This window comes from Hypanus sabinus, chromosome 29, assembly GCF_030144855.1.
Source record: "Hypanus sabinus isolate sHypSab1 chromosome 29, sHypSab1.hap1, whole genome shotgun sequence".
Taxonomy (NCBI): Eukaryota; Metazoa; Chordata; class Chondrichthyes; order Myliobatiformes; family Dasyatidae; genus Hypanus; species Hypanus sabinus.
The window spans coordinates 25,211,936-25,239,250 of record NC_082734.1 but is presented as its reverse complement, the minus strand read 5'-3'; the positions used below and the strand labels follow the sequence as shown (position 1 = coordinate 25,239,250).

At 45.9% G+C, this 27,315-nt stretch overlaps 1 protein-coding gene across 3 annotated transcripts in view; it reads left to right on the top strand.

The window, feature by feature from the left end:
* LOC132383139 (uncharacterized) overlaps nt 1-27,315 on the top strand; it is a 38,175-nt gene that overhangs the window by 9,142 nt on the left and 1,718 nt on the right. The window contains exons 1-8 of one of the 3 annotated variants that reach the window (XM_059953977.1): nt 7,002-7,092; nt 7,892-8,009; nt 12,366-12,467; nt 13,641-13,700; nt 16,258-16,401; nt 17,541-17,682; nt 18,054-18,607; nt 21,847-21,950. In XM_059953977.1, the coding sequence (XP_059809960.1) occupies nt 7,941-8,009; nt 12,366-12,467; nt 13,641-13,700; nt 16,258-16,401; nt 17,541-17,682; nt 18,054-18,607; nt 21,847-21,936 (1,161 nt within the window). In that variant the 5' untranslated portion in view covers nt 7,002-7,092; nt 7,892-7,940 and the 3' untranslated portion in view covers nt 21,937-21,950. Of the gene's footprint in view, nt 1-7,001; nt 7,093-7,132; nt 8,010-12,365; nt 12,468-13,640; nt 13,701-16,257; nt 16,402-17,540; nt 17,683-18,053; nt 18,608-21,846; nt 21,951-27,315 lie in introns of those variants that run through there. The other 2 variants (XM_059953975.1, XM_059953976.1) reach the window with 2 other exon arrangements.

Sequence of the window (27,315 nt, the reverse complement as noted above, 5' to 3'; positions counted from 1 at the left end):
AGCAGAAAGGGAAGAAGGAGGAGACCCAAGAGGAAGAGATAGGCAGGTGAGGAGAGGTAAGAGGCCAGCATGGGGAATAGAAGAAGAGGGCAGGGAAAGGAAAAATATTTTACTGGAAGGAGAAATTCATGCCATCAGGTTGGAGGCTACCCAGACAGAATATAAGTTGTTGCTCCTCCAACATGAGGGTATCCTCGGCTTGGCACAAGAGGAGACTGTGGACTGACAGGTCGGAACGAGAATGGGAATTGAAATGTTTGTCCACTGGTAAGTTTCCGCTTTTGGCCGATGGTGCAGGGATGAAGGTGTTGAATGAAACATCTCCTTCAGCCCTCTCCAGAGGTTGTAAGTGACCCCAGAACACTTCCGAAAGAAAAATATTGAAGGTTAACTTTATTTGTCAAGGTGTTTCTTTTGCAAAGGTGGTTCCTTCTCCATCTTTCTTCTGGGAATCCTGGGCATTGTAAACAGGAGGTCCTGGCGACCAGTGCCTCACAGATCCAGAGACCCAGGTTCAATCCTGGCCTCCGGTGCTGTCTGCGTGGAGTTTGCACGTTCTCCCCGTCACTGTGTGGGGTTTCCCTAGGTGCTCCAGTTTCCTCCCACAACCCAAAGAAGCATGGTTAATGAGTTAATGATGTGCTATAAATGCTCCTGGTGTGTCGATGAATGACAGATTCTGGGGAGTTTGAGATCTGGAGAGAATGGGGAGATAGGTTTGGTGTAAATGGTGGTTGATGGCCAGCATCTGTGCTGAAGGGCCTGGTTCTCACTGTATAATTCTATTGCAAAAGGATTTCCAGAAGATCACACAGCAGGTTTGAGGATCTCTGTAGAAGGGATGATGGAGGTAACTCCTCTGTGTGTGTCTATTCAAAGACAAGCAGAGGTTTGAAAACCTTTGGGAGGTCATTTGGTTATGAGAGGCACTGGAGAAACTGAGGACTTTCTGAAGTAGACCAAAGTACTTATGCAAGCCAAAATGATTTTAAAATGCAAAGTAAGAAAGCTTTAAGTTTTGAATATCACCTGTGTAGGGTGCCCTATCAGAATCCTTGTTCTTCAGCCCTTTACCTTTTCCACCTATCACCTCCCAGCTTCTCACTTCATTCCCCTCTCCCATCCACTCCCCTTCCCTCTCACCTGTGCCAGTGAATTGTACGCTGTCCATTAAATTACTTTCCTTGATTTGAAGCGATTTTTTTGTCACAGGTGCTTTGAAGTGGCACTATTTGTGTCAAATCAAATTAGTGTGGATTGTGCTGGGGATTGTGCAAGTGTCCACCACATTTCCACAGCTCACTACCCCTAATCTGTACGGTCTTTGGAAAGTGAGAGGAAACCCACCTGGTCTTGGGGAGACTGTGTAAACTCCCTAGAGAGAGCGTTGGGAATCGTAGCCTGATCTGTGATCACTGGCACAGTAAAGTGATTGCACTAACCCCATACCGTCCGCTAAACGTGTAATTCCATAGCTGGATTGAATTTTGGAGCCTCACACTGGTACAACATCTACTAACCTGAGAACAGCTTCCCACCGGTGTTCCTTTAAAGAGTTAAATCAGGAAGTGTCATTCAGTGTGTGGTGACAATCCTGAACTGCAAAATGGCCATGAACATTGGGAACGTTTATGTCCATACTGTGGCTGAGCTAGAATCAACTGTGTGAACGTAGGTCATTTAAGGCAAATGTTAAGGTGATTGGAGGAAAGCATAGAGGGTGTGTTTAAGGTGTATTTGCTTTTTTTTACACCGAGAGTGGTGGGTACATGGAACACCTTGGTGGGAGAGGCAGATACATGAGGGACATTGAAGAGACTCTTCGATTAGACGTGGGTGATGTAAAAGGGAAGTGTTAGATTGATCTAAGAATATATTATAAGGTTATATGTTAGAAAGCCATCAGACTCCTCAATACCCAGAGCTTAGACTGAGATCTACATCATTTATTATTATATCAAAATTTGTCCTCTACTGTGCCTATTGTCTTGTTTATTAATTATTAATTAACCAATTTATTGTACTGGCCTGCACTGTTTTGTGCACTTTATGTAGTCCCGTGTAGGTCTGTAGTCTAGTGTAGTTTTTGTGTTGGTTTGCGTAGTCTAGTGTAGCCTTGAGTTGTCTCACATAGTCTAGTGTAGTTTTGTGTTGTTCCTTTTCTTTTCAAATCTTTTTATTATTCAAAAATAACACAAGTACATCGAAGTAACAACACAATGCCGCAAAGAAAAAAAATTATCTGAAAGATTGAAAATTCTGTGAATAAAAAAACCCTATTAAGCAAAAAAGTGGGGGGGAAACCCATTGGGGTACAACCCCGGAGCCATGTTGTGTTGTTTCATGTAGCACCAGGGTCCTGGAGGAACGTTGTTTCATTTTTACTGTGTACTGTACCAGCAGTTTATGGTCGAAATGACAATAAAAAGCGACTTGGTACAACGTTATGGGCCGAAGGGCCTGTAGTGTTTTAGGTTATGTAGGTCTCAGGTTACCAGTAATCTTTTGGCATGCGAGGGCAGAATCAAATTGCTGATCGCCTCTCCCTCTGGGCTCCCCTCTTGTAACATGTGGCTGGACCTGCATTATTCTTGCTCGTGCCCATCAGCGGAGTGATGGCTAAGCCCTGATGTGGGTGGGAGAGCATGGGGACGCGCAGTGATGGCAGGCAGCGGGTGAATGGAGAGTAAGTTTTGCTCAAGGGGACATCCGAGGACCCGGATCACGTCCTAAAGGTAGAGGGTCAAAGAGCACAGAAACAGACCCTCAGTCCACAGAGTCCGAACTCATCCTGTTTCGCTCCCCCTACCCACCCCCAACACACCCAGATCCTATGTTTCACAATGGGAATGTTTACAGCAGCCCATTAACCCAGCGACATGCACATCATCGAGATGTGGACGGCACGTCCACGTATCAGTTTATAGAGCCTGCGATTAGAGTTCAGGACCTGCGAGGACCTCGTCTGTTCTCCCCGTGACCGGGTGGGTTTCCTCCAGGTGCCTCGGTTTCCTCCCACAGTCCAAAGACGCAGAGCCGCGGTTAGTAAGCTGTGGGCGTTCCGTTTTGGCGCTGGAAGCGTGGCGACACTCGCGGGCTGCCCCAGGCACAATCCTAGGACCGCGTTGGTCGTTGATGCAAGGAACGATGCATTTCACTGTATTGTACATATGATAACTAAAGCTAATCATTAATCTTCAATCACCCGGAGGAATATATACAGTGAGAGAGAAAACTTGTCAACGCCACACAAGTAATGCCAGAAGTTGGGATTGAACTTGTGTCCCTGGAGTGGTGAGGGGTGGGGCGGAGGCAGTGGCTCTACCAGCTCCAACATCTGCCCATCTCCTAAAGTCGGTTGAGCCCAAGGTTGAGTTGTTTTGCCATTTAGTCTGGCCTCTTGTTGACCTCCTTGCATCTTTGATATCAAATGTTACTGCATGGTGTATGAATCTAATATGAGATTTTTAAAATTTTTTTTGGAAGCCAAATATTGTAGAGTTCACAAGGAGACACCAGAGGCCGCAGATACTGTAATCTGCGGGAGGAACTCACAGAGTCGAGCAGCGTCTGTCAGGGAAGCCAAGACGTTTCAGGACGAGGTCTTGCATTGGGCTCTATCTGCTTGACCTGCTGAGTTCCTTCAGCAGATTGTTCATTGAAACACCTGTAGGTGGTTCTGAACAGCCCTGGGAAAATCCTCATTAATGAGCAATTATTTCAAGTTCAAGTTTGTCATTCGACCACGCACAGGTATGGGGATTGTCAATCATGTCCGACAATAACAAGAAACCAAAGTGGCCATTCCACTCTGTCAACCTTAGAAGCCCGGGTCTAGTGGTACGAACGAGAGTCCCAAACTAGGATCTTCCTTGTTTGCAGTGGAAGACCTGATGTCTTCTGTGCCTTGTCATGCCCTTTGCTCTCCACGGAGCGTTGCAGAACCACCTTCCTGGCCATTGGATCTCACTGAAGATCTCATCTGCCCGGTTTGCTGGGAGCTGACTTCCCCTGCTTGGGCAGGCATGTTCCTATCTCGCCGGGGTATGAGGCCCTCACCTGCTTTAGCCCACCTGTCAAAACATTGTGGCCGCCCTCATGGTGCAAACAGCTACTTGGAGCCACAGGTGAGAGTTGAGTGTCCAGTAGGGGGCCAAAGGAGGGCAAGATGCCTCTCACCAGAGGTGCTGCCCCTCCCTGGCCAGCCCATACACATATACGACTAAATGAAACAGCGCTCCTCTGGGACCCAGGTGCAAAGTACAGTCACACACAGCATATATGGTTACGATGACACATACAATCATAAAGTAATATTAGCGCAAGTCCCTGAGTGAAAACTGACGGTACATAGCAGGAAATTAAGGGGGTAGGAATATTTTCCCCACTTAATTTGTAAGCATTTGTAAGGAGCTAGATAGATATCTGATGGATAGGGGAATCAAGGGATATGGGGACAAGGCAGGGACTGGGTATTGATAGTGAATGATCAGCCATGATCTCAGAATGGCGGTGCAGACTCGAGGGGCCGAATGGTCTACTTCTGCACCTATTGTCTATTGTCTATTGTCATCTCCCAGGGAGACTATGACTGGTTAATCATTGCTTGGTTTCAGCAAGGCACTCACTGAATGAACCTGTAACTGGAACCTGCTTCCGTCTGGATTTAATAGATTACCAGGGAGAATAAAAGATGCTGTTGAGCAGTGCTCTGACACCAGTTAAGGGACGGTCAGAATTGGCAGCAAAGAGGACCCCTTCAGAGTCAGGTTAAATATCGCTGGCATATGAGGTGAAATGTGTTAACTTTGTGGCAGCAGTACATTGCAGTATATGACAGCAGGGAGAGAAAGGGAAAACTGAATGACTGTAAGTAGATTTAAATAGTAGAGCAAAAAATAGTGAGGTAGGGTTCGTGTCGACATGGAGGTAGAAAGGGGACATTTAGAGGGATCACTGATGTGGAGAACAAACCTTTAGGAAGGGAACAGAACAGTGGCGCCATGGTGCGGCAGGTCCCTCCTGTTCAGTCCTGACCTCGGACGCTATCTTCTTCCATGTGGGTGGCCTCCAGGTGCCGTGGTTTCCCCCCACGTCCCGTAGACAGAGAGAAAGATTCACTGAGGCAGTCCGTGTGCCACTGAGAAGCGCACACAAAGACAGAATAAGATACAGTTCTGTATATAAGTTCTAGATATATAGCTGGAGTGCCTAAGGCTTTTGCACAGTGCTGTAGTGAGTTTATGTATTGCACTGTACTGCTGCCACAAAGAAAAATCATGACGTATGTGAGTGATGATAAACCTGATTCTGATATGAGTCTCTACTGCAGGGAGCAGGGAGAGGGGTATCTTGGTTGGAAAAAAGGGAAAGGAGAGGGGAGGGAATGAGAAGCACCAGAGAGACGCTCTGTAATGATCACTGAATCAATTACCAAATATTCCGGACTAGACTCACCCAGGCATCATCCCTGAAGAAGATGGCAGCATTTGTTGGTCATAATTACTACCCGTACCCAGCTGGAAGCCTAAGAAGAGTTTATTTGTAATAAACCAATTGTTTGGAATCAAATTTCCTTGCCTGGTGACTCAGGGCTGCGTGAGATGCAGTTTTGCCCAAGATTGTATTTTTTTGGAATGTATCCTGTCCCATCTGCCCACAGTGAACAGCTGGCTTGTCTTCATCTTCAGTGTGCTGCTGACAATTATATTTTATTGATGTTTGCTGAGGATGAGTGTTGACCAGGACACGGAACAGAGCTTCTCCAAAGTCTTTCGCCTTCACCTGAGGCAATGATAGCTGGGATGCTCGGCAGGTCTGTGAGGAGAGGAGCTCAACTCAATGCTTCAAGCTGAGGGCCCTTTGGGAACTGGGAGAGTGAGAAAAAGGTTTTAATTTGCAAAGTGGGTGCAAAGCTGAATGAGTCAAAGTGGAAATCTCTAATGAGGTCCATGGTTTATTGTGCCACCTCATTAATAGATTATTCAGTGAGCCATCAAATTAAAAGGGTAATGAGTAACCCATTTAGTTGATAGGTTAATGAGTGAAGTTACAGGAAAATTAAAAACATCCCAGGCCTTGTTAAAACAGATACTGGCGTTGTTCGCATAAACTGTGGCTGACCCTATCCCGGCCATTCTAAACCCAGGCTAACGCCAAAGGCCCTCTGCTCTTTTGTCCTTATCTCTCTCTCTCTTTTAATCTCTTTTTACATTCATACACCCTGCTCCAGCCTCTCTCTCTCCTCCCTGGTTCATTTCTGTCTCTGTCGCTGGCCCATCTCGGTCTGGCTGTCTCTACCTCTTCCTCATTAGCACACAGACCAGCTCCCTATCTTGTCCGCGAACACGTGCAGATTCCCACTTTATCTGCCATGCCCGCACGCACAGTCCGGATCTACACACGGGCACGCTGACACGGTGAGTCAGACACGCTCAGATACACACAATCGCATGTACAGACATAGACAAACACACACACAGACTCATGCCCGTATGAATGTCAACACACAGACACTCAGACAGACAAAGACACAGACGGGCATGCAGACAAATGCGCGCGCACACACACACGTTTGTATGAATTCTCATCATTTTTCCATTGCCTTTCTCCGTTTCTCTATGTGCAGAGTCCAGTTGTTCTGGACTGAGACTGAGGGCTCAGAATTACATACATCATCTTATACTTAACCTATACCCAACGTGTGGTTTGGGTCAGGTTAGCAGCTGTTATTCCCTGAAAGACCCATGTACTGAATTGGAGAAATCTGGGCTCCTTCTGCAGGAACTGTGTGGGTGTCATGTCAAATAAGGATCCAACAATTGTGTTGAAGAAACTTGCTGCCAGTAAAGGCGGTTACCATTTGTAAAGTTTATTAATTTTGTAAAGTTATTTTCCAATTTGGTGCCAGATTTCTGTCATTCATTGTGAGAGTTTAGGTCACCTGAATTTCCCTGGAAATAAATACAAAGTCTGCCTTGAACTGTCTGTTTTCATTTTGCTTCCTGAACTATACTTGGCATAAGCACAAGAGGTTCTGCAGATGCTGGAAATCTTGAGCAACGCACACAAAATGCAGGAGGAGCCCGGCAGGTCAGGCCATATTTACGTAAGGGAATAAACAGTCAGCACTTTGGGTTGGGACCTTTCATTAGGAAGGACCTCGGCCTGAAATGTCCGCTGTTTATTCCCCTGCATAACCGCTTCCCTACTTGCTGAGCTCCTCCAGCACTTTGTGTCTGTAACATTAGTGCAAGTTCTCTTTCTTATTATTTTTTTGTTTCCACTTTCTCCCTTATTCATCTTTCTTTCCCACTTTCTCTTTCTCCATTTATCCCCGTCTATCATTTTCTTGGTTATACTTCATTTTTCGCTATTCCCTCCCCCCCCCCCCCCCCGCACTCTGCAGAGAGGGGTGGCGTGGTATTACAGTGTCACCAACAAGGGTTTGATTCCCATTGCTGCTTAGGGAATTTGTGCGTTCCCCACCCCCCGTGACTGCATGGGTTTCTTTGAATGCTCCAGTTCCCCCCCCGTGTTTCAGAAATGCATAAACGTTATCAGGTTGTGGGTATTATCTGTCGATGCTGCAAGCTTGCCGATACTTGCGGGTTATCCCCAGCACATCCTTGGACCGTGCTGGTTGCTGGCGTACACAAAACATTGTGCACTGTTATTCATTACCTGTGACAAATAAAGCTAATTTTATTGTCTCTGTGTGACTGCTGGGCTGCAACTCGGGAAGCCCCGATATATAGCGTGGTCGGGACAGGCCTCGCTGTCGGGTCATCTCCTCAGTCTTACCCCTTCAAGGGGTGGGGGGCTGAGAGACCCCTTGGACAGCCGTGGTTGCTTACTAAGCGAGTGATCAACTCTTTCTTTTTGCTTTAAGGAGATGAACAGTCTTTAGTTGTGGAGTGTAATCCCGCGGGCATGTTGAGATGAAATTTTATCATGTATGTCCGAAGAGCTCACCAGGGGAACAGCCAGTGGTAGTGAAGAAGCTGTTTGTGAGTATAATGTTTTTTATATATATCCTCTCTTGGCTCTTTGCTTTCACACAGCCAGAGACCCGGGTTCCACTCAGCAGAGGCTGTACGTTCTCCCTGTGACCACGTGGGTGTCCCCTCGGTGCTTCGATTTCCTTCCACATCTTCACATCCCAACGGCGTGTGCATTGATGGGTTAACTGGCCAATAAATCACCTCTTAATGCTGGTTAATGTTAAAAATAACAAAAGGTTGACATGCCCACCACCCAGGACGTTGCGTCTTCTCATTGCTACCATCAGGAAGGCACACACTCAACGATTCAAGAACAGCTTCTTCCCCTCTGCCATACAATCTCTGATAGACATTGAACTCACTGCCTCACTATTTTTTTTCTTAACTTCTGTGTAAGCACTACTTATTTAATTTAACTGTTTAATATACATACTTATTGTAATTCACAGACTCTCCCCCAAAATTATCATGTATTGCATCATACTTTGCCCCAAAGTTAACAAGTTTCACGCAAGATGCCAGTGATGTTAAACGTGATTCTGATTCTGATGTTCGAGAGAGCTACTGGCTGGCAAGTGTAGAGGCAAAGGAACTAGGAGAGTAGGATTGATTAATACAATATCAAACTGTTTATACAAATAAACTCTTCTTGGGCTTCCAGCCGGGTGCGGGTATCGATTATAACCGACCTTTCGACGACAAACTCTGCCATCGAAACATCAGTTATAATCGATATCTGTACCCAGCTGGAAGCCTGTTAAGTGTTTATTTGTCATATATGTTGGGAAAGCACTAGATCCTTTTTATTTATGCTATATTTTTACATCTAAAAATTATTATATATTGTCACCTAGGCACTCCACTTGCTGAGATTGATCATGAATCCGAATCAGGTTTATTATCACCGGCATGTGATGTGAAATTTGTTAACTTAGCAGCAGCAGTTCAATGCAATATATAATCTAGCAGAACGGGAGAGAAAAAAATAAATAAAACATAATAATAAACAAGAAAATCGATTACGTATATTGAATAGATTTTAAAAATGTGCAAAAACAGAAATACTGTATATTTTTTTTAAAAAGTGAGGTAGTGTCCAAAGCTTCAATGTATATTTAGGAATCGGATGGCAGAGGGGAAGAATTTTGTGTCCTGCCGCCTATGGAGTAGATGTACAAGCCTGGGTTGTGACCCACGAAGCAGTCATCTCCTCTCCATACAACTGATAAATCTAAAGGAACAGCAAAGGCCAGCATTGGCTTCGCAGGAGCTGCCAGTCGGCATTGAACTCGATGTAAGACTTTTTGGCAGCAGTACAATGCAATACGTGATAATTTGGGGAAAAAGGTCTGTGAATTACAGTAAATATAAAATAAAAAATACTTAAGTAAAAATCCAGCTCCGGATTACTCCGGGAGCTTTCCCCGTGAGTGGATATAGCCACAAAGTGGTGGAGGTTTGAGATCAGAGTTTTCCTTCTAAATAAACTGCCAACTACAGCTAATGAGTCCCATCTGCTCACGGTGACCGCTAGTTTTAAGGCGCCAGTAACCCGCCTCTGCCCCTTCTCCCGACAGTAGAGACGATTCTATTGGTCTTAGCAGCTAGGCCACGCATGAAGCCCAGGAGCTGGACTTGGTTGTCCGAGGCTATTTGGGACACGCTCCTTTGGGAGATTTAATTGGTAGTGGGAGCTCATCCCCACTAATTCCCCCTCTGGTTATGACAACCTTAAGGAAAAAAATATGAGTATAAGGTGTTGGTGAGGACAACTTGGAGTATAATGTGCACTTCTGGCTACCAATACCCACAGGATAGATGCCAATAAGATTGAAAGAGTGTAGAGAATTGTAGATTACTAATGGGTTTTTTCTCTTTTTCTTCTTTCTCTTGTAGTTAGTGGGTTTTTTTTTAGTAAGTTGGGTTTCCCTTTTTTCCTCCTTTATAAAAATTTTTTTTCATTATCATATTATCCTTTATTGATAAGTTTTTTCAGCTTTATTAATTGTATGTATATCAACTTGTTACAGTTTTGTATCATTTTATAGCTGTAGAAGATTATATATCAATAAAAAGATTCTAAAATGAAAAGAGAAGATTTACAAGGATGTTGCCGGGACTTGGGGGCCTGAGTTGGTTGAGTCGGTTCGGACTTTATTCCCTGGGCCGTAGAGAATGAGGGATGTTTGATACGAAATGGGGAGGTACAGATAGGATGAATGTAAGCAGGCTTTTTTACTGAGCCTGGATGAGAATAGAACAAGAGGTCATAGGTTACGGGTGACAGGCGAAATATTTAAGGGCATCCTGAGGGGGAACTTCTTCATGCAGAGGGTGGTGATAGTGTGCAACAAACTGCCGCAGAAGCAGTGGATGCAGGCTTGGTTTCAAGATTTAGGGGAAGTTTGGGTAGGTACATTGATGGGAGGAGCTTCTGGGACTACGCAGAACACCAGTTTGGCATGGGCCAGCGAGATAATTAGTGTCTATAATGTTTATGGACTAACAAGAATGCAATTGCTGGCCTGGGAGTCAGCGCGGCTCAATGAACTGAACAGCCTCATGTCATTGCAGTTTTAACCTCCACCCATTCTGGATGGCTGGTTGTGAAGTGGCAGGTAGGTAGGGAGCCAGGTGAGAGAGAGAGAGGATGGTCGAATTCCATGAGATGAGGCATTTATTGCCGCAGGCATCTTGTAGTGAGGTATGGGTAGCGTCACTGGCAGTAGGCACAGATAACACACGGAATATAAATCAGACCGTACAGTGAACAGAATCAGGTTTCTGCATGCTGTAAAACTAACTGTTTTGCAGCAGCAGTATACTTCAATACATAACTATTCTTCTTGTAAATTTTACAGTGTATTTAAAAAGCTAAGTAGCTCAATAAGAGGGCAACATAGGGAGGTGGTGCTCCTGGGTTCAGAAATCTGATGGTGGTGGGGGGGGGGGGTGGGGGGAAGCTGTTCCTAAAACATTGAGTGTGGGTCTTCAGGCCCCCGATGGTAGCAATGAGAAGAGGGTTTGTCCTGGATGGTGAGGGTCTTCAATGATGGATTCCGCCTTTTCGAAGCATTGCCTTTTGAAAATGTGCTGGATGGTGAGGAGGCTAGTGTCAGTGATGAAGCTGGCTGAATTTACAACTGTCCGCAGCTTTGTTTGAGCCTCCATACTGGATGGGGATGCAATCATCTCGAAGGCTCTCCATCGATAGAGATTTGCTAGTGCCTTCGATGACATATCAAATCTTCAGCAAAAATCGCTGGGGTGTTTGTGGCACTCTCCATGAGCGGAGCTGGTGTCTGTGGTGAGTCGACCGACTTCGGAGCCCCAGCAGCCAGTACTGCAGTGTGGCTCTCTGAACGAAGAAGATAAAAACCCGCAGGTGCTGGAAATCAGAGTAACACGCACGCAAAATGTGGGAGGAACTCAGCAGGCTAGGCAGCTGAGGAGTAAGCAGTCGATGTTTCGGGCTGAGACCCTTCGTTAGGACTGGGAAAATGAGATGAGAAGTCAGAACAAGAAGGTGGGGGGAGGGGAGAAAGAAGTACAGGGCGGCAGGCGATAGAGGAAACCGGACGAGGGGGAGAGGTGAAGGAAAGAGCTAGGAAGTTGATTGGTGAAAGAGATAAAGGGCTGGAGAAGAGGATATCTGATTGGAGAGGACAGGTCATGGAAGAAAGGGAAGGGAGAGGGGCACCAGGAGATGATGGAGATGGGAGTGTGGATGGGGAATGGTGAAGGGAGGGGGCAATTTTTGGAAGCCCAAGAAATCATTGTTCATGCCATTAGGTTGGAGGGTTCCCAGACAGAATATGAGGTGTTGCTCCTCCAGTCCGAGTGTGGCCTCATTGTGACGGTCAGAATGGATATGGGAAGTAGAACTGAAATGAATGGCCACCCGGAGATCCCGGTTTTTCTGTTGTTGGTGCTTGGCGAAGCAGTCACCTGATCTACATTGGGCCTCGCTGATATACCAGAAGTCATGCTGGGAGCATCGGATACAGTTCTTGACCCCAACGGACTTGCAAGTGAAGTGTCGCCTTATGGCAAGGACTGTTTGGGGCCCTGAGTGGTAGTGAGGGAAGAGGTGTAGGGGCAGGTGTAGCACTTGTTCAGCTTGTAAGGTTTTAAGTGCCAGGAAGGAGATCGGTGGGGAGGAACAAATGGGCAAGAGAGTCACGTAGGGAGTGATCCCTGAGGAAAGCGGAAAGGTGGGCAGGGAAAGACGTACTTGGTGGTGGGATCCCATTGGAGATGGCAGAAGTTATAGAGAATTATGTGCTGGACAAGACACCAGCTCACAAAATGCTGGAGGACCTCAGCAGAAAACCCTTAACAAACTTTACTTTCTCTTCCTAGGCGACTTTCTTTCTATTTGTATTTTTAACGGGGAGAAATGACGCCTGTAACTTTGAAGGCTTTAATCCTGTTACCAGTTACACTCCGAGTATTGAGAGTCTGGTGAGTTGGTGCTGCATTGTGCGTTGTTGGGGGGAGGTGGTGGTGTTGGATGTTGGAGAGGAAGGTTAACTTGATTATGAAGTGACGCATCAGAACAGACGAGATTGGAGCAGGAGTCAGCTGTCTGGCTTTGGCCCTGATCTCTTTGATTCGGTATGATCAAGGCTGACCCATGGCTCCACCGCTTATTGCTATTGACTCATCTTCATCTACCTGCTTTTCCCCCAGAAACCTTAATTCAAGTTCAAGTTTATTTTCATTCAACTGTGTGCATGTATACAGCTAAATGAAACAACGTTTCTCTGGGATCAAGGTGCAAAACACAGTACACGTAGCACAGAAATTAATATTAACAATTTTTTAAAAAACCTTCACCTTCCACTCTCTGTCTCCATCTGCCCACTCCAAACCCCTTTTCACCCATCTCCATCTGCCCTCCAGCCCCTTCTTCATTCACCTCCTTCTACCTATATCCCACTGAGAAGAGGGCATGGGGGTCCTTGATGGTAGATGCTCCCTTCTTGAGGCAGCCCCTCCTCTAAATGCTGTCAGCGGTGGGGAGGACGTGCAACATGATGGACCAGGCTGCGCCTGCGACTCCCTGCAGCCTCTGCTGTTCCCGTGCATTGCAATTGCCCCGTATCAGGGTGTGATGCAGCCAGGGCTTCTGGGAGTCTCCGCTTTTTTTATTCGGCTAGTTAAAGGTGATCCATGAAAGAGGTTAAAGGGCGGCAGGTATAACACACACAAAAAGCTAAAGGAACTCAGCAGCTCTGGCATATCTACGGAGGGGAATAAGTGACTGATGTTTCAGGCTGAGACCCTTCATCAGGACTGCTGGAATATATATGTTTTTCATCTGGGATGACACAGTGGCACAGAAGTAGAGAGGTTAGCATAGCACTTGTAGCGCCATTGACCTGGGTTCAATTCCCGCCGCTGTCTGTAAGCAGTTTGTACCGTCTCCTGAGACAGTGTGGATTTCCTTTGGGTACCCTACCATCCTCCTGCATTCCAAAGGCATATGGGTTAGTAGGTTATTTGGTCTCATGGATGTAAAAGGGTTGGTGTGGGCTAATTAGGCCTGATACCATGCTGTATCCAAAAGTAAAAACACTACTTAAGGTCTAAAGACCATGTTGAAATCTTTTATTTCCCTGTTTGTCTTTGCAGAGAGACAACCTTCCCACTGACTACAATCTCACAGTCTTCCTGCAGGACATGACAGGAATGGTAAGTTACAACTTGCTGGGGTAGATTGGAAGGACACTTGATAGAGATCATAAGAAAATGCCCCCCCCCCCCCCGTTTCCTTAATTAAAGAATTACTAAAAGAAAGAAATAAAAACAAAATGGGCCCATTATAATTAAACAGTCAAATGTGCACCAGTTGAAGCTCAAAGATATATTCACCAATCATCAGTAGAACTCGGCACCTTGCTGCACTCCCTCCCCTCAGGTGGAAACCTGGGGATGGTTCTCTCCTGCGTCTTCTCTCTTCATCTCCCGACAGAAAACGACCCCAGCCCACACCGGTGTCGGGTGGAATCCTGGGGGCGGTTCTCTCCTGCATCTCCTCTCTTCATCTCCCGCCAGAAAAGGACCCCAGCCCACACCGGTGTCGGGCGCTCCCCTGATTGGACGGCTTGCATCTCAAAGCACCTGTTATCTTTAACCGTAACTTCTGCAGAAAGACCATTATGTTCGCAGTGAAACCTTTCCCAGGGTGTCACACTAAGATAAAATAAAACTTTATTTATCCCAAAGGAAGTTGTTGTTGCAATGTTGCCCAGTCAGGAATATAAACTTTAAAATACAAAATATAAGCATTGAGGTATGAAAAAAAATATAAAATGTGCATTAAAAAGCAAATAGAGATTTGCATTGAAGGCATATACTTGTATACCTAAGGAGGAGGAGTTGTAGAGTCTTAAAGCCACAGGGGGAAAGGATCTCCTGTGACATTCAGTGATGCACCTTGGTGGAATCAGGCTGTTACTAAAGGTGCTCCTCTTTTTGTCCGGTTGGCAAGGTTGGATAGGGAACTCGTCTGCTGCTGTATTCTGGTATCAAATTGGTTTATAGGCACAGTGGAAAAACTTTATTTTGCATGCCATCCAAATAGATCAGTACATCAAGGGCATCTTCGAGCAGAGGGAGACCAGTGACAGACTGCAGAATAAAGTGTCACGCTTACAGAGAAAATGCAGCGCAGGCAGACGATGAGGTGCAAGGTCACAGCGATTATTGTGAGGTCGAGGGTTCGTCTTATCGTAGGAGGGAACCATTCAATAGTCTGATAACAGTCTGAAGTGGTCCCTGAGGCTGGTGGTACGTGAGTTCGGACTTTTGGGAAGAGGGAGAAAAGAAAATGTCCCGAGTGGGTGGTGCCTTCCGTCACTAACTGCTTTACCCTCCGATCTGGAACCCTGACAAATTTCTTATATTGTCACTGATTCCGTTAACAATGCATCTGACCTAGGAGTGCTTGCTATATACAAGGTATGTGGTGCTCTGTTGCTTGAAATGTTCTATACTTTGGCAAGAAGGGGAAGTCATGTGAGGCCTAATCCCAGCAAATTCACTTCTAGCAAAAGAAAGTTTCATTCTTGATCAACTGTTTGGTGTAATTGTGGTTTGGCCAAACACCTACTGTTTGTTGCAGGAGGTATGAAGTGATTTATTGATGAGTCATAATGTGCTGCATAAATCTGACACTAACGTTAAATTGAACGCACAATATGTAACTGGCCAGAATATCAAATGGATGCTTTTGTAGTTTGAAGCTGTAGTTGCACACCGCCACCGGGTTAATCGACTCACCCGCGTCAATGCTGACCATCTGCAGTGATTCAGTCTTCCTTAACCTTCTGTCACTTGACCAGATCCGTCAATGTTACGTCAGCATTGCTTTCTCAGGCTGTGCGTTCTCGGGGGTAAATTTGCCTTTGCTATTCTTTACATTGAAACACTGTTCTCTGCTGACCGGTTCTATAAATGCGCCCCTGCCAAACGGAATTGGAAAATTGGGTAACAAGGATGCATTGCGACATTTAAAGTCGGAGGGTTTGTTCCACTTTGGCTGAAGTTGCTTTTACAGTTGACAAAACATAAGTGAGAATGATGAAAACAGTTGCATACACTCTACATTTCACCTCTGGGTGAAAGCGAATTCTTCCTCGTACTGTCTCCCCACTTAGGCCCTTCCTCCTGATCTTAAACCACTGCGTTTTGGAGGTTGGGCGTGGCAACTGCCTTCTGGTGCAAGTGAAAGAGCTTCTTCCCAACGTTATGAAATCTTATAGAATATTACAGCACAGCACAGATTCGACCTTTTAATCTACTCCATGATCACTCTAGTCACCGGATACATTTAAAGTGGAAGTTGATGGTTCTTGATTAGTCAGGGTGTCAAAGGTTATGGGGAGAAGGCAGGAGAATGGGGTCGAAAGTAATCAGCCATGATGGGCTCAGTGGGCTAAAGAGGCTAATCTTTTCCCGTGTCTCAAGGTCTCCTGACACTCAGTGATGGGAATTGAACCCCAATCGCTTGTGCTATAAAGAGTTAGCTAACCGCCATGCCACCATGCCTGGCAAAAATGCCCCAGCTTATCCAGCTGTTGAAATGCCCCTCATTCCGAAAAGGTGGAAACGCCTCCTTATCAGCTCCGTTACAACTGGGAATCTCAGTTCTGGAGCATCTTTTTACTGAGGTGCGAGTGCTTTGCAGTACGATGTGATAACTTTTCCTTCCGAGCTGAGCTTAGCCTTTTGACGTTCCTTTTCGCAGGACGGTTGCTGTTCGGATCTTCAGACCATGCTGTCACTGAACAGGTCCATAGAGCACTTAATTCAGAATTCCGTGGACCCACTCCGAGAACTAGCCTTGGCTGTCACAAGGCAAATAGGATTCCTAGGTGACTGCCCAGTGGAGGTGAGCGTTTTGCTTTGGGGCAGGGAGTTATTTGTGCAGTCCTCCACCCACCTTCCTTCTTTGCCTCGTGCCCTGTCCTGTTGCACTGACCACTTAGTCTGCCCGTTATAGCAGAGGTGGCCTCACCTTCACGAGAACAGTGGAGGCAGTGGGATGGAGGTACGGCTCTACCAAAGGAGGTGCACGGCCCTCCTTCCTTTTGCTAGCCTGCAAGTCACCCTAGGGCAAGGGGTAAGCACCTGCTTAGCCCTCTGAACACGGTCCCATGAAGCCACTAGATAGAACCATAGAACACTACGGCACAGTACAGGCCCTTCCGCCCTCCATATAATCCTTAAAAAAAACAGTACTAAACCCACATTACCCCATAACCCTCCATTTTTCTTTCATCCATGTGCCTGTCCAAGAGGCTCTTAAATACCCCTAATGTTTCAGCCTCCACCACCATCCCTGGCAAGTCACTCCAGGGGGGGGGTCACCCTTCCCAGCCCAGAAGGAGTCAGTGGCAATCCATTTCGGTACTTGCCAAGACCAACCACGGTCAAAGCCAAGATTGCCCACGTCAGACAACACAGCAGCTGATGATGCTGGTCTCGCCCAGGGAAGTTAGACATACATCTATGACCTCGCATCTGGAAGCTGCTAACTCGCAGTAGACTGAGGCATCATCTAAGCCGTGGTCAAGAGGGACCAATGGGCATTCAGTCCTTGCCGAGTGACCATAGTTTCGAGCTGCCCCCATGCGTTGCCAGAGGTGCAAAGGGATTGAGAGGCTCCTGTACCTCCTGTCTCTTGACACCAACGAGGAGAGATTGACCCCCAGATGGTGGGGGTCCCTAATGATGGACACCACCTCCCCAAGGCATTGCTTCTTTCCCTGGATGGTGGGGAGAACTGGCTCACTCCCTGGTGCCCTTGCACTCTTCAGAATCAGAATCAGCTTTATTGCCCCTAACATACTACAGTGAAGTCTGTTGTTTTGTGCATCTGGTTGACAATACAGCCCTCTTTCAGAAGTGCACTGGGAATCCCAGTTTAAACAGTGTGTTTAGTTCTTTGGAGTAGTGTGTCAGAGGTGAGAGCATTAACCACTAAATCACTTACTTTATATTGCTTCCCCTTCTGTATTAAACATATAGGAATCCTTCAACTGTGAAGTTAAGCGATGGAACTCCACGCATCTTCTCCAGAATTTGAAGCAGAGCCTGAATTCTTTTAGTGACCGTTTAAACAGAGAGAAATGCAATCTCACTAAGTGTGTCTTGTACACCTGTACGCCAGGTAAGTGCAGCCTTGTGTTTCACGATTCTTGTGTTGGCGGCCACCTTACAGTCTTGTTAGAAACTGTAGTCACAGCAACTTGATCTTCCTTTCCACTGTCTGGGAAATTTGTGTGTTTTACAACAACTGCAGAAGGCCATTCAGCCCCATTGTGCCTGTGCTAGCTCTTGAACTGGTGAAGCAAGTTAGTCACTATGGGGTGTTGGGGGGTGGTGGACACTTTGGGCTGAGTGATGGACTTCGGCCTTTCCCACTTCTCATGTGTAAGTGAAGTTGGAATGAGGCGCAGTGGAATCTCAGCATGACTGTAGGTAAACCTCCAGCATTCTTCTTTACAAATTGGTTCCTTCTTTAAATCCCTCATATTTTAGGGCAAGTTACAACAACATCGGAGGAGCTACTGGGAATATCCTCCAGCGGAGCCAGTCACACTCCAACAACCACTGATGTGCCAACATCTCTGAGCAGTGCAATGAACCTGCAATCACCATTGGCCAGTACACCTCCAACCTTCCTAACCAATGGAAGCAACGTAGTCCCATCCTTAAGAAATGGCAGCTTAGCCAATGGGAGTCAGATGTATCCAGCAACAGCCAATGGCAATACAACCAATGCACCTCTCTCCTTGACCACCAATGTGTTACACAATAAAAGTTACCCGCTTTCACCGTCAGCCAATACCAGCATAGTCAATGGAACCGAAACCAGTCCAGTCAACATTAGCCAACCCGCCGTAGATTACCAAGGCAATTTCAGCCCAACGTCTCTGACCATTGATAATGGAGGCGTGGCGATGGCCACGAAAATGTGCCAAACTAGTGCCAACCGCTCACTGATGTCACGGATAGTGACCGTCGTCTTTGTGTTCAGTGTGGTCGCCAACGTGATTCTGCTCAGATGTTTAGTGAGAAGGAAACAAAGGCAGGTAAGTTGAGGCCTCGTGAGATGGGTGAAGCTAGTGTCAATTCCTTGTTGTTGCAGTTCCAGCTTGCATTCACCATAGACCAGAAGACATAGGCGTACTATTAACCCATTCATTCCCTTGAGTCTACTATATTCAATCATGGTTGATTCCATTTTCCCTCTCAATCCACTTCTCCTGCCTTCTCCATAACTAATCAAGAAACTATCCACTTTAAATACGGTACTATGCAAAAGTCTTAAGTCTATACTTATCTATCTATATAGGGCCTGGGGTAGGTGGCAGAGAATGAGGTGTGTGGTGTGACTGCAGACACACCCAGTGCTGAGACACCTGGGCAAGGTTATTTGATTCCAAACAACTCTTTTGTTGATCATTTTAGAATGTTTCCCACTCCCTCTCTCTCCTCTTCCCAACCATGATTCCCCCCCCATCCCTGCCCCCTCCCCGCCCCCTCCTCACTCTCAATCCACAAGAGAGACCCAAATCAGAATTTGGTTTATCATCACTCACATATGTCATGAAATGTGTTTAATTTTTGCAGCAGCTGTACAGTGCAATAAAATTAATACAGTACCCTAACTATGTACATGTGCCTAAGAACTTTGCACAGTAATGTATACCCAGTGACCTGGCCTCCACAGCTGTCTGTGGCAATGAAGTCCACAGATTCACCACACATCTGGCCAAAAAAATTTCTTCTGATCTCTGCCCTAAAGGGACACCTTTCTATTCTGAGGCTGTGCCCCCTGGTCCTAGATTCTCCTATTTGAAATATCCTCTCTGCATTCTCTCTATCCAAGCCATTCACAACATCAGTCAAGGGGAGAATATCTGGCAATCACTCCCCCACAAAACTGATAGTCATACAGCATTAAAACAGGCCCTTCAGCAACACTTGTTATTGCTATCAAGATGGTCATCTACACTAATCCCATTTTCTCCATATTCCTCTAAACCAGGGGCTCCCAACCTGGGGTCTACAGACCCCTTGTGTAATGGTATTGGTCCATAGCATCAAAAAGGTTGGGAACCCCTGTTCTGAACCTTTTCTGCCCATGCACCTGTCCAAATAATGTTCAAATCTTGTTAAGGTACCTGCTCAATCACTTGCTCTGAAAGTTTATTACATATACAGACCACCCTCTCTGTGAAAGTTGCCTCTCAGGTTCTCATTAAACCTCTCCTGTTCACCTTAAACCTATGCCACCCCCACCTCCCCCCCCAGTCTACGATTCCCTTTCCCTGAGGGATAAAGTCCGCATTTCCTTATCTATGCCCCTCATGATCTCACAATCTACCTCATAATGACTTTGAACCTTATTCTGCATTCTGTTACTGCATTCCCTTTTACGACTGCAATGCACTGTGTAACAATTCATTCCGTATGGATAGCATGCAAAGTAAAGTTTTATCACTATACCTCAGTTCATATGACAATAATTTACCTGTTTGTACACCTTGGAAGCTGGAATCAATAAAAAAAAGTTCTAAAACTGAGAATGAATTTGGATTAATCCATTTAAATTGAAATAATTAAATAAAGTTGGTCTCAGTGACTTGAAACTACTAGACTATTGGGTTCTAGTCACCTCATTATAGGAAGGATGTGAAAGCTTTGGAGAGGGTGCACAGGTGATTTAACAGATTACTGGATGAGAGAGTATGTCTTGTAAGCATAGATTGAGCGAGCTGGGGATTTTCTCTTTGGACCTTTGGAGTGAAGGATGAGAGGGGACTTGATAGAGGTGTATAAGATGATATAGGCATCCGTTAGTCTCGAGAGACCATGGATTTGCGCCTTGGTAAGTTTCCAGGGTCCAAGACTGGGCAAGGTTGTATGGGAGACCGGTAGTTGCCCATTCTGCAAATCTCCCCTCTCCACGCCACCGATGTTGTCCAAGGGAAGGGCTTTAGGGCCAATACAGCTTGGCACCGGTGTCGTCGCAGAGCAATGTGTGGTTTAAGTGCCTTGCTCAAGGACACAACACGCTGCCTCAGCTGAGGCTTGAACTGGCAACCTTCAGATCACTAGACCAACACCTTAACCACCTGGCCACAAGATGATAAAGAGGCAGAGAGAGAGTGGATAGGCAGAGACTTTTTCCCCAGGGCAGAAATGGCTAATATGAGAGGGTATAATGTTAAGGTGATTGGAGGAAAGTATGGGAGGATCTCAGTGGTCAGCTTTTTTTTTACACAGAGGGTGTTGGTGAGTGGAACATGCTGCCCAGGTGATGCTAGAGGCAGATTAGTGAAGTTTAAGAGACTCTTAAATGGGAATGGGGATGAAAGAAAAATGGAGGGGTATGTGGGAGAAAAGGGTTAGATTGAATTTGGAGTAGATTAAAAAGTCGGCACAACATCAGAGGCTGAAGGGGCTGTACTGTTTTATATACTATTGTTTAAAAACCCATCTATTTCAGTAATGGCAGTAAATCCTCCTGTGTCTCGAAGCCCATCAATGTGGATGACTTTAGAGTTTGGGGACGATCAGGGATGGGCAGCAGTAGCTGGCAAGACCTGTGATGTCTGCGTCTTGTGATAAACTAAGGAGCAATTAAATTGACGTAGGACCCAAGTTGTAAAGAGGACAGAGGTATAGATGACCAAGATCAAATTGAATCGGAATCAGGTTTAATGTCACCCGCATATGTCGTGAAATTTGTCGCTTTGCGGCAGCAGTGAAGTGCACTGCATAATAATAAAAATGGTAAGTTACAGTAAATAAGTGCATCTAAGTTAAATAGGTAGTGTGAGAAAGAGAAAGTTTTTTAAAAAAAAGGTAGTGAGATAGCGTTCATTGTCCATTCAGAAATCAGATGGCGAAGGGAAAGAAGGTGTTCCTGAATTATTGAGTGTGAGTCTTCAGGAAGTGTACCTCCTTCCTGCTGGTAGCAACGAGAACAGGGCAAGTCCTGGGTGGTGGGGGTCCTTAATGATGGACAGCACCTTTTTGAGTCATCGCTCCTTGAAGATGTTCTGGATGCTGGGGAGGCTGGTGCCAATGACGGAGCTGACTGAATTCACAACTTTCTGCAGCTTTTTTTTGATGGTGTGTAGTTCCAACCCCCCCCCCCCCACCACTGCCCCATACCAGACGGTGATGCTGTTATGGTGGGGTAGTTCTGGGCCGAATGGTCTCCATTTCTTTCTACCTGTTAGTATCTGATGGGTTAGGATGATTTCCTGCGTGTAATCCCACTTAAATAAAGCCCTTTCTTTCTTTGCGTGTTGCGTAGGCCCTGGGGCAGTTAACTGAGATGGAGCCGTTGTCATCGGTCGATGTGGAGCAGCAGGAGATGTGGACACAGAGGCCAAGGAGGCGATGACACGAAATACAGACGTGAGTTGGATTCGAGGTTTTCCGGTCGGCCAGCGTCTGTGGAGAAGAGTAGATAGATCAGCACAGATCAGGCTCTTTGGGCCAGGATGTTGTCCTAACCCTAACCCTAACCCTAAGACCAGTCTAACCCTTTCCTCCTACAAGGCTCTCCATTTTCCTTTCATCCAGTGCCTGAGTTTCTTAACTTGCCTCTACTAACACCCCTAACAGCGCATCCCATGCGACCGCACTTTCTGTGTGTATGTTAAAAATGCTCCTTCCTTTGATATTCCTCCAATCACCTTAAAATCATGCTCCCTCATATTAGCCAGTTCCACCCAATGGAAAGGTTTCTGTTTGTTCATTCGATCTATACCGCAAGCCTCTGATCTTATACACCTCTATCAAGTCACCGCTCATCCTCCTTCACTCCAAAGAGAAAAGCCCCAGCTTGCTCAGCCCATCCCTGAGCTCCAAGAACATGAGAAAATCTGCAGAGGCTGGAAGTCCGAGCAACACACGCAAAACGCTGGAGGAACTCAGCATCTGTGGTAAAGAGTACAGTCGGCGTTTTGGGCTGAAACCCTTTGGCAGGACTGGAGAGAGAAAAAAGAGCGTAGATTTTAAAGTGGGGTGGGGGGTAGTGGAGGGAGAACCACCAGGTGACAGGTGACAGGGGGAGGGATAAAGTAAAGAGCTGGGAAGTTGAACGGTGGGAGAGGGAGAAGGGTACGGGAAAAGAAGGGGGGTTTGGGGGACGCCGCCGGAAGTTTGAGAAGTCGATGCTCATGTCATCAGGTTGGAGGCTGCCCAAACAGGATATAAGGTGTCGTTCCTCCGTCCCAACAGTGGAGGAGGCCATGGATGGACAAATGGGAATGGGAGTGAAATTAAAATGGGTGGCTTGTTCTGATGGACAGAGCGTAGGTATTCGGCGAAGTGGTCTCCCGATTCACGTCGGGACTTACCGATGTACGGGAGGCCACACCGAGCTCTTCCTTGTGCCCTGTGCTTCAGGCAGCATCCTGGAACCAGACGGTGATGCCGCAGTGGTGGGGTAGCCCGGGGCTGAATGGTTCCCCCGATGACCTGATGCCCCCTGCCCTCTCTAAAGCTTCCACGTCCTTCCGATAATGAGGCAAGCAGAGCTGAACTCAGCATGGAAGAGTAGGGGCATCAGATCTGGAGTAAAGGGGATACTTTAAGGTGACAGGTAGCGCAGGAGAGATCTGTAGGGGAGAAGGGCTCCATGAAGATTCGGTGGGGGGGGGGCGTTAAATTGCTGAAGTGGAGATGGGAGTTCAACCCAGAGAAGCGTGAGGTGATTCCCTTTGGGAGGTCGAATTTAAAGGCAGAATAAATGGTAATGGCAGGATCCTTAGCAGTGTGGAGGAACAGAGAGATCTTGGGGTCCACGTCCATATTCCCTCAGTATTGCTGCACAAGTTGAGAGGGTGGTTAAAAAGACAAATCAGTGTGTTGGCTTTCATTAGTCAAGGGATTGAGTTCAAGAGCCTTTAGGGAATTTTGCCGCTCCACACAACCCTGGTTGGACCACGCTTGGCGTATTGTGTTCAGCTCTAGCCGGCTCATTATAGGAAGGATGGAGAAGCTTTTCGAGAAGGGCACACAACATTGTGGGCTGAAGGGACTGTATTATGCTGTGGTGTTCTATGTTCTGGGGCAAATGAAAGATGGTTCAGGACAGAGGGGGTTAAGTTAGTTATCTCACTCCAGAGACTGAAGACATTGGGATATAAAGCAAAAAGCAATCTGCTGCAGCTTCTTTGATGCAGGGTTTTGACCTGAAATGATGACAATTCCCTTCTCCCACCACTGCCCCCCTCCCCATTGATGCTGCCTCAAGGTCCTTGAGCAGATTGTTTATTTTTGAGCTGTAAAGTGGCCAGTTGAAGACTTAATCATCTTCCTGTCAGCTGCATCATGGGCCGCTGAGTCGGTCTGATGGTATGCAATTTGTTAATGTTATCTGTGACCATTTTAACAATGAAAGGAAGGCTGGAAAGCAGGAAGGGGTTTTGCCAATAGTTTCCATTCTCTTGCAGCCAGCAGCCCTTGGTGGCTAGGATTTAATCCATGTTGGCAATGAAGCCGACGACTGGATCTGATGCCCCTTTGCCATCTTTCTCTCATGTAATTGTTTACCTTGTGATTGTAGAATGAGATAGTTCTGTCCACAGCGAGAAGGCTCCCTGTGTTTGGCCAAGTGGGGCGTTAAATAGGGAATGAAAAGAGGCATTGTTAAAGGATGATGGATCAGAGCCAGATATTTATGCAAATGAATCAGTATTATTTAACACTCTCAATGGCATAGAAAGAGGCCTTTTGGCCCGTCAGGTCCATACTGTTTCCTAGAGGTGCAATCCTATGAGTTTCATTGCCACTCTCATCTCCTGGTATCCCTGAAACATCCCCCCCGCCCATGTCCATCTTCATCCCCTTGATTCCTTTTATTTTTAGGGGTAAATTACAGGAGCCTGTTAACCTACTAGCCCCCCCCCCCCCCACCGACTTTGGGTTGTGGGAGGAACCTGGAGAGTCACAGGGAGAATTTGCAATCTCCATGCTGTTCTGCAAAGCCCGTTTTAGACCACACGTGGGAATACTTTCCTCATTTCTGGTCACCTCAATATAGGAAGGGTGTGGCAGCTTTAGAGAGGGTATAGAGGGGATTTACCAGAATGCTGCCTGGATTAGAGAGCTGAGATAGGTTAAGTGAGCTGGGGATTTTCTCTTTAGCGTGAAGGAGGACTTGGTAGAGGAGTAAAAGATAAGAGGCAAACATCGAGTGGGTAGCCAGAGATTTTTTCACAGGAAATGGCTAATGAAGGATTTTGGCCCGATATAACCATATAACAATTACAGCATGGAAACAGGCCATCTCGGCCCTTCTAGTCTGTGCCAAACGCTTATTCTCACCTAGTCCCACTGGCCTGCACTCAGCCCATAACCCTCCATTCCTTTCCTGTCCATATACCTATCCAATTTTGCTTTGAATGACAATATCGAACCTGCCTCTACCACTTCTACTGGAAGCTCATTCCACACAGCTACCACTCTCTGAGTAAAGAAATTCCCCCTCGTGTTACCCCTAAACTTCTGCCCCTAACTCTCAACTCATGTCCTCTTGTTTGAATCTCCCCTACTCTCAGTGGAAATCTGAGTAAAGAAATTCCCCCTCGTGTTACCCCTGAACTTCTGCCCCTAACTCTCAACTCATGTCCTCCTGTTTGAATCTCCCCTACTCTCAGTGGAAAAAGCTTATCCACGTTAACTCTATCTATCCCCCTCATAATTTTAAATACCTCTATCAAGTCCCCCCTCAACCTTCTACACACTCCAAAGAATAAAGACCTAACTTGTTCAATCTTTCTCTGTAACTTAGGTAACCAGGTAACATTCTAGTAAATCTCCTCAGTACTCTCTCTATTTTGTTGACATCTTTCCTGTAATTCGGTGACCAGAACTGTACACAATTCTGTAGGGGAGATGTTAAAGGTAGATTTTTTTTTACACAGAGTGGTGGGTACGTGGAAGGGGCTGCCTGGGGTGCTGGTAGAGGCAGCTAGAGTACATTAGCAACACTTAAGAAAATCTCAGATAGGCACATAGGTGAAAGAAGAATTGAATTGACATTATTACTTATATCCATCATATACATAAATAAAATCTTTACGTTACATCTCCTTCTAAATGTGCAATTTATAGTAATTTATAATAACTAGTATGTACGACAGGGCGGACAATATAACATAGAAATACAATTGTATCAGCACGAGTGGTGGGTAATGTAAGAGGGAAGGGTAGGATTGATCTTGGAGTAGGTTAAAGAGTCAGCACAACATTGTGGGCTGAAGGGTCTGCTGTGTGCGTACAGTCTATGCATGTTCCTGAGGTCAGGATTAAGTCTGGGTCTTTGGATCTAAGGTCTGGGTAAATGTTTTGTAAGGCTGTGTAGAAAGCTGCACAAAGAGAGCGCAGCTTGCTTTTTTTCCCCAATCGCGGACTTGATGTTCTGGTAACCTACTTAAAGTTGTGGTTGCGAAGTTGAGGTGGGAGAATTTGTGCAGCGAGCGGTTGACATTTAGAACACACTGATAGTAAGAACATAGAACACTACAGCACAGTACAGGCCTTTCAACCCATGATATTGTGCCGACCTTTTAACCTACTCGAAGATCAATTTAATCCTTCCATCCTACAGTTGAGGTCAGAAGTTTACAAACACCAAATACATTTAAACTCAGTTTTTCTCAATTCCTGACATTCCTGGGAAGAACTGAGAAAGCGTGTGCGAGCAAGCGAGGAGGCTTACAAATCTGACTCAGTTACACCCGTTCTGTCTGCAGGAATGGAACAAAATTCCAGCAACTTACTGTGAGAAGCTTGTGGAATGCTACCCAAAACGTTTGACCCAAGTTAAACAATTTAAAGGCAATGCTACCAAGTACTAACAAAGTGTGTGTAAACTTCTAACCCACAGGGAAAGTGATGAAAGAAATAAAAGCTGAAATAAATCATTTAAATCATATATTTTTTAAAAAATTGGATAGGTATATGGACAGGAAAGGAATGGAGGGTTATGGGCTGAGTGCAGGTCGGTGGGACTAAGTGAGAGTAAGCGTTCGGCACGGACTAGAAAGGCTGAGATGGCCTGTTTCAGTGCTGTAATTATATGGTTATTCTCTCTATTATTCTGACATTTCACATTCTTAAAATAAAGCAGTGATCCTAACTGACCTAAGACAGGGAATGTTTTCCAGCATTAAATGTCAGGAATTGTGAAAAACTGAGTTTAAATGTATTTGGCTAAGGTGTGTGTAAACTTCTGACTTCAACTGTACATAGCCCTCCAGTTCTCTTTCATCCATGTGTCTTATCAAAAAATTTCTGAAATGCCCTCAAGTATTTGCCTTTACCATCACCCTGACAGCTTATTCCATGCCTCCATCACTCTGTGTTCTTAAAAAAAACTTACCTCTGACGTCCCCTTCCAATAATCTTATAACTATGCCCTTGTGTATTAGGCATTGCCGCCCTGGGGAGAAAAACACTCTGGCTATCCGCTCGATCCGTGCTTCTTACCTTGTACACCTCTATCAGGTCACCTGTTCACTACAAAGATAAAAGCCCTAGCTTGCTCAGCCTTTCCTCACAAGACAAGCTCTGTAATCCAGGCAGTAGCCTGGTAAATCTCCTCTACATCCTGTCTAAAGACTCCACTTCCTTTCTCTAATGAGGCGACCAGAGCTGGATGCGGGCGGTACTCCAAGTGTGGTCTAACCAGGGTTTTATATTAAACTGAAACCTAATTCAACAAGGGAATTGGACAACAGAGAAAGCTGGAGGTGGGGAAGGGTTTTAG